The sequence below is a fragment of the Empidonax traillii genome, unplaced genomic scaffold (assembly GCF_003031625.1).
Source record: "Empidonax traillii isolate 1590-97213 ecotype Southwest subspecies unplaced genomic scaffold, ASM303162v1 scaffold1599:size102157, whole genome shotgun sequence".
NCBI classification, from domain to species: Eukaryota; Metazoa; Chordata; class Aves; order Passeriformes; family Tyrannidae; genus Empidonax; species Empidonax traillii.
In genome coordinates this window covers 78,041-85,045 of record NW_020956792.1, presented here as the reverse complement: position 1 = coordinate 85,045, position 7,005 = coordinate 78,041, and the positions used below count along the sequence as shown (strand labels likewise).

The 7,005-nt window shown below is 43.9% G+C and overlaps 1 protein-coding gene across 1 annotated transcript in view; it reads right to left on the bottom strand.

Annotated features, from left to right (window-relative positions):
* Positions 1 to 1,569, bottom strand: part of PRRG4 (proline rich and Gla domain 4) — an 11,264-nt gene extending 9,695 nt beyond the window's left edge. The window contains exons 1-3 of the mRNA XM_027908009.1: positions 1,533 to 1,569; positions 1,434 to 1,497; positions 693 to 807 (exon numbers count right to left, since the gene is read on the bottom strand). Of these exons, the coding sequence (XP_027763810.1) occupies positions 693 to 798 (106 nt within the window). The 5' untranslated portion in view covers positions 799 to 807; positions 1,434 to 1,497; positions 1,533 to 1,569. The remainder of the gene's footprint in view (positions 1 to 692; positions 808 to 1,433; positions 1,498 to 1,532) is intronic.
* Between the last annotated feature and the right edge of the window lie 5,436 nt (positions 1,570 to 7,005).

Here is a 7,005-nt window from a genome sequence, read left to right as displayed (position 1 = left end):
CTCATGCTCCATGGGATGACTTTTTAAAGTCCATCTTAAGGTTTCAGCACCCCTCATGCACTGAGAAGACTGGACAGCTAAGTTACAAATTCTTTTTTGAAGCCCTGATACTTAAAATGGTTTAGCATTGTAAAATGGTTTAGCATTGTAAAATGGTTTAGCACTGTAATGCTTGAGCCCTTCTGGGGAACTTATCTTTGCAGGTGTTGTAAGAGGATTGGGTATTGAGAAAAAAATATCCATTTCCATCCAAAAGCCACCAAATGAACCCTTTCTAATACAAAGCCATTTCAGGCAGACAAATACAACTGTGATGTGCTCAAGCAGTACCAAAGCAATATTGTCTCAATACAGATTTAAAACTTTTAGAATTTGATGGTACTTAAAGGATTCTGGTTATATCAGTGGCAATAACCCTGGAAACCTAGAGAAAGCTGAGTTGTCCCAATCTGCACTTACTACTGCATCTGATAAATACTTAATATTGACACCCAAGTCAATTATCAGTCATTTCAGCAAAAGATATTCAAATAATCTAAAATTAGGCATAAACCAGCTAATTTTTAAAAGAAAGTAAAAAAACCAACCAACCAAAAAAAAAAAAAAAAAACACAACCCAGCAACAAACAAACCAACAAAGCAAAGTTAGGTACAATTTTGGAAAGGATAAAGTCATGTTAAAACTAAGTTACCATCTTTCCATTCAGGTTGCTTCAAGTTACTTAATCTCCCAGGGCAGTGAGGAAACGCGAACATCATCACGTGCAGTTGACACAGCACTACCAAAAACGCCAACATGGCCAGGATCTGTCAGACGGAAACTAACGTGAGTTTCAAAAATAATGACCACGCTAAATGACACTCCTGAGGTGTCACTGATGAACCCTGGATGAATCCTAATAAATGAAGTCATCCAGCGCAAGCACCTACACGCAGCCCAGGCCGATGGGTCCCTGGAAGAAAGGCACCGACCCGAACTGGTCCTGCCTGTCTCTCGCAGAGCCCTCGTTGTGTAACACCCGCACATGTCACCGGGGCCGCTCTCGCCGCCTCCTGCCCTCCTCTCCCGGCTCAGCAGAGCGGCAGCCCCGAACTAACGGGGGAAGATCCCCCACAAGGCTTGCCCCAGGTGCGCTCCGAGGCCGCAGAGCTCCGCCTTTGCTGCCGGAGGAGGTTGTAAAAGCTCCGCGACGGCAACAGGTACAACCCCCCTATAGTCAGGGGGCAGCCGCCGCGACCCTCCTCGCTCCCTGCCGCCCGAGGAGAGCCTGCGTTCCCCCAGAAATTAGGAGTTACGTGAATCCATAACTCCTCCAAGAGACCCCCAGAGGCGGCCTGGCCCGAGCAGGCTCCGGGAGAGCCGGAGGCGGCCTTGGGAAGCGCTCCCGTCCCGCAGCCGGGAGCGGGGACGCCGCGTCCCGCACTGCCCTCACCTGTGCCGGGGCTGCTCCGGCGGCGGCCCGAGCGGAGCTGTGGAGGGGCAGCGGCTCCTGGGGCTGCTCCAGGGGCGGCCCGAGCGGAGCTGGAGGGGCAGCGGCTCCCGGGGCTGCTCCGGCCGTGGAGCTTCCTGGAAGGGGCGCGGCGCAGTCACGGGGCCGCACCTGGGCTGTGCCCGCCCGCACTGCCCGAGCCCGGGATGGGAACGCCCCTGGAGCCAGCAGGGAGAAGGGTCGGCGGGGAGAAGAGGCGCGGGTTGGCGGTGTTGTGGCTCTCTCCCTGGGTTTTGTGTGCGAACACCTGTCTGCGTCCCTGGGTCCCGCCCGCACTGCCCCGCCGACACGGCAGCGGCTCCTCCCGCCCTCCTGCGAACCTTTTTTTACTGTCGAACCCGACTCCTCCGTGGGTTAATCGCAGTGCTGAGAACCCGGTTTGTTGTTGTTTGCTCCCCCCGAGCCTGCGGAGCAGGGTGTGCCTCCCCAGCCAGCCGGGGCAGCGATCCACGGCTGACTGCTTACCCAACACGCCCGGAGAGGCTCGGCTGCACCGAGCTTTCCTAGCCCGGCAGATAACCGCGGGGGAGAGGGAGCCAGCATAAGTTTTCACACGCGTGAAAATAACTTTTGATGGGTTGGTGGGATTTTTTTTTTTTTTTAATCAGTGAAGGTAAGCTGCAGCCTTAAAGGCTAGAGAGTGGCAGAGGTGGTTCCCTGAAATCCGTGAGGCTGGTCTGCTCTAGGCTCTCCCTTCACTCTCCTTCCCAGTGTAGAGAAGCACATGAATCTGTATCTGTTTTGGCTTCTCCAAAGGACAAGGGAGAAGCAGTTAAGTACTTCACATTTGCTGTAAGAAGAATTTATTTAATGATGCGTGCTGGGAACAGTAAATATCTGAAAAATTTTGGGATAGGCTGGGCTGGGTTTAGAGCTGCGCACCGAAGAAACTCCCGAGCCACATGACTGGAATGATTTTGCTATCAGGAAACCCAGGGACTGACCGTGATTTGTGTCTGTGCTTGCATGTCTCTGGTAGTGACTCTGGACTGTGTTCTTTATGTAAGTGCCAGAGTGACTTGTACATACAGAAGCAGGAAAGAGTAGAACGAGAGGGTAACAGTAGTGGAAATGATCAGATGTTCTCTGGAGAAAACCAGAAACTTCTGATGTGTGAAATAAGGAGAAGTGTTAGGAGGAATGATGACTGTAGTTAAATATTTACTTTATGACATCAACACACTGCAGTTAAGACTTGCTTGATGAATATGTAACTTAAAAGCCAGGCTTTTTAGCTGGTGGAGATCTCAACAGAAAATTCTGTAGTATGATTATGTACGTGCTTATAACACAGTGGTGAACTAAGATAACAGTATTTTTACAAGAAAAGAACGCTACAGATTGTTTATTATCTAGATAACACCAAATAGACAAGAACACCTTGTTGCTACGTGTTGGAAAACAGGAGAAATTGCCATTACTTTGTAAAGGACCTTACAACTTTCCCCCTTGGCCCCTCTGCTCAGCCCTCACCCTGAGGGCTCTAACACTCAGAGCTCTAACACTCCCCAGTGGTTACTCAAATGATTTTGTCTGTGTGGTTTTTAGCAGAAAATTTGTGTCTTCTCTGTGTATGTGCAATGGGTGCTTGTGCAGGTGTGGGGGAGGCTTTTTAAAGCATACGACACAAAACATAAATGCTATGAATTGGTTTTTTTTTTTTGAGATGCAACAAGAAAATATTACATTTTATACAGCAGGACAGGGGAGTTTTTGCTTGGGAAAAGACCGTGACTTTCTCCTGTGTGTCCCTCTGAGCTCAGCCTGTGTTGCAGTCTCTGTGATGGTGAGGACTGTCAGTGAAATCCTCACTGAGGGTGACTATCCAAGGTAAATGGATGGGTGAAAACTCTGTTTGCCTCCAGAGGAAAATGAGGGAGAAGCTTGGAACAGCAAGCACTGTAACGAGTGTGCAGGAGTCCTCTGACTCCTTCCTGCATCAGCGAGGGAAACCTTTCTTGGTTTATGCTGCCAGAACAACAAAAAAAGGCTCAGTAAGGTTTATCCCTGCCCACCCATCAGCTCAAGTTAATTATTCCAGGAGGAAATATTAAAATATTGGGGTTACGCTACAGGTAATGACTAAAAGTGTGCTGAGGTTCTCATTTGTTGTCCAGATCATAGAAAAGATAAATACAAGTGAAAAAGGGCACAGTGTACTGCATTTACTCAGGGTAAATGGAGTATTTCCTGTGCATATGCAGTTTTTAGCGTGGCAGAAAGATAAATATCTTTTGCATGTTGCTTTCCTACTTGTGAAGCAATTTTTCAGGTAAAAGAGCCTTGATTAACAAGCTATGTGATGAAGAAGCTCAGCAAGATGGAACCATCATTAAAGATGCTATTTTCATCCACTTTTTCAGATAAATGCCTACATACAGTATAGTAAATGTGTAATTAGAGGTATTCTGAGAGATGAAAAATAGGAAATTAAGTTATATCAGTTGATTTTAGCATTGGGTGAATATATAATTCATATTTCTAAAAAAAATATCGAATTTATTTGCCATACTGGCTAGCATCCTTGTTTACCTGTATTTTAAAACTTCACTTGTTACAGTAAATTTGGTAAAATATTATTGGAGAACCCAAATATGGTGCTATTGAATTGAACCAGAACTGTCGTGTCACCTCACTGGAGGAGGATGGTACCAATCTGAGATGTCTATGCATCAACTGTTGGGTTTTACAGATGTCGATTACTTTGCTGCAAATGAATAGTGCTGTATTCAGGTGTTCTTTTTAGTATAGTAAAGAATAATATGCTTTATTGATTTTTGATTGGGAGAACTTTGGGTCGGGGATGCATCTAATTCCTTGTTAGCAGTGTCCAGATCATCTGATTCAGGATTTTTTTTTTTTTTGTTTGGATATTTGATAGAGAATGATGAAAATTAACGCCCTTTATCTCACTCAAATAAGCAAATCTATCCCACCATAATGTTGTTTGACAAACGTGTCATTAATTAAATCTTTACTTAAGGTCAATATTACTCTAGTAATGATGCTAGAATAGAATTTTATGTGTGTTCTAAATGTGCTTTGATTTCAGATACGCACCATTTTTAGTTAAGGCTGTCACTTCATCCCCACAAGACATGATGAAGTCTTCTAAGTGTTGGTAATGAGGATCCTTTGCGGTTAAGAAGTTGAATTTAGCTGGTTGACTTTTGCTGAAGTTACTGCTTCCCTCCTTCAGAGGGCTATTGGTGATTTTTCTAATTGAAAAAAAAGATTGTTGGCACAAATATCCTATGGCAGTGTAGGGGGAAAAGCAAGAAATGTGAAAAAATTAGGGGCTTAGTAGCAAAACAACTGATTTTAGGGACAGGTTGATAGATAAATATCAGCTGTTAACTTTCAGAACGAGGCAGGATTTTTCAAAAACAATAAAACCAAAAAAAAGCCTTTACACAAATTTAACTATTTAATTATTAACCACCAAGCTGCCGAGATACCTTTCATTGCTTGAAAATAATCATAGGAACTTGTAATAGCACATAAGTAACAAAAGATGCAGCAAGTTGAATAAGACCAAACTGGTTTGGGGTTTTTTGTTTGTTTGGGTTTTTTTTGTTTTCGTTTGTTTGTTTGGGGGGTTTTTTTTGTTTGTTTTGGGGGTTTTTTTGCTGTAGGAAAGGCTAATAGGTTGTGAGACTTGTATGCACCTGAATTCTGATGTGAGAATTCCAGGAAATGGTCTCTGGAAAACTGCCAGCATAAGTCAGTTCGTTTGAAACCACGTGCTCCCAAATATATATATACAGGGTAAAATAATATCGTCTCAAAGCCTTCCAGCAGTGTGAAAATCTTCTTCTGGCTTCTCTTGGTACAGTTTTGTCTTGTTTTGGGGAGCTGCTGTTTGATTAGTGAAATGAGCCCGTTTGGGTTTGCTGTTTCAGGTCACTGAGCAAGGACAGAAAGTTCCTGGCCTCAGGGGGTGGGACAGTCCCAAGGATGTAAAGGGAGATGGAGCCAGGCTCAGGTACAAACTGAAACGTGGGAAGTTCCTCCTGAATGCAAGGAAACTTTTTTTTTTTTTTTTTTTTTTTTAACTGAGGAGATGATGAGGGCTGGCACAAACCACCCAGGGAGGTTGTGGAGTCTCTGTCCTTGGAGATATTCCAAGCTGGCAGTAAAAGCTGGCCCTGCTATGGGGAGACCTGGGGACTAACTGAGCAACCTCCAGAGGTCCCTTCCAACCTGAACCACCCTCTGATTCTGTGATAATGACTTCTAGTAGAGCAAAACCCCTGATGGTTCCACCTTCACCCCAACTTTCTGGGATCTGGGGCTCCTATTTAGCTCCTGAGCTGTTTCTGTTGTGTTACTCTCTTGCCTCAGTAGCCCATTTCTCTGTACAGGTGAGATCTTGGATTAAATGATTCCCTGTCCCTGCTCACACTAGAGGGAGCTCAGTGGTGCCCTTTCAGCTTTCTCCTCCAGCTCTACTTTCATCTGTAACTCTGAATGTTCCTGCTGTTATCAAAGTAGAGAAGACAGAACCGTGTGCTGAAGAGGTTCAATTTTGGAACAAAACTGAGCTTTTGAGTTGTTTGTGAGTAAAGCAAGGTAGCAGCAGATTGACAGCTCTGGCTGTGTTTTGGTTTTGCTCAGGTACAGCAGCCATGCAGGATTCTGACGGGCACTGATGCAGCAGATATCGATGTTTCTGTTCTGCTTGGCTCTGATTTTGGTAGCTGCCGAGATGTATTTGTAAACTTCGTGTTTGTCGCTGTGATACAGCCGGTTTCTGCTTGGGATGTATTTGGTTGATCCATGAGGCACTTGTTTGGGACTAGGGGGAGTTGCTTGAAGGCTTAAGGTGGGAAAGGGAGTTTTAAGTTTTCTTCGGACATGTAATCTTAAAAATTCAACTTATTTTCATGGGTGAGTAGAAGCCAAGTTAAACTGAGAGAGGTGCTTATTCTGGATACTTTAATCCGAGCAGATAGAACGGTTGTTAGGATTGATAGTAGATCATAGTTTTACTGTTTTTCAAATTTAATAGACATGTGCATTAACTTTGTTTTGTTTTCTTTCTTTTTGGGTTTGGGTTTTTTTTCCCTGTATAGTGTGATATTGTGCTATTCTTTTCATATTGGTTTGTATTAGTTACAGTTTCTGGAAGATGGCTTAGGACGTTACACCCAGATAAAGAGCAAAGTGAATATTGTTGAATTTTGGGAAGCAATGAGTGAGAGTTTTTGGGTTTTTAGTCCAAATAAGAGAATGCCCCATGTGTGAGGTAAAGCTTTGTTGAGGGTGCAGTCATTCTTTGTTGTGGTCTAAAAGCTGATCCTAAAAACACTTGTAGACTAGACTGAAGTTTTTCTGAAAAATGTTATCAAGATCAGTGATGACAAGCTGCCTAAATAGTCTCTCTGCCTAAGAAAATAGGCAGAAAATTTAGGTAAGCAACTTCCCCAGTTCAAGAATGCTTTCTATAAAATTCTTTCTTACTTCTTTTTTTTTTTTTTTTTTTTTTTTTTTTTTTTTTTTTTTTTTTTTTTTT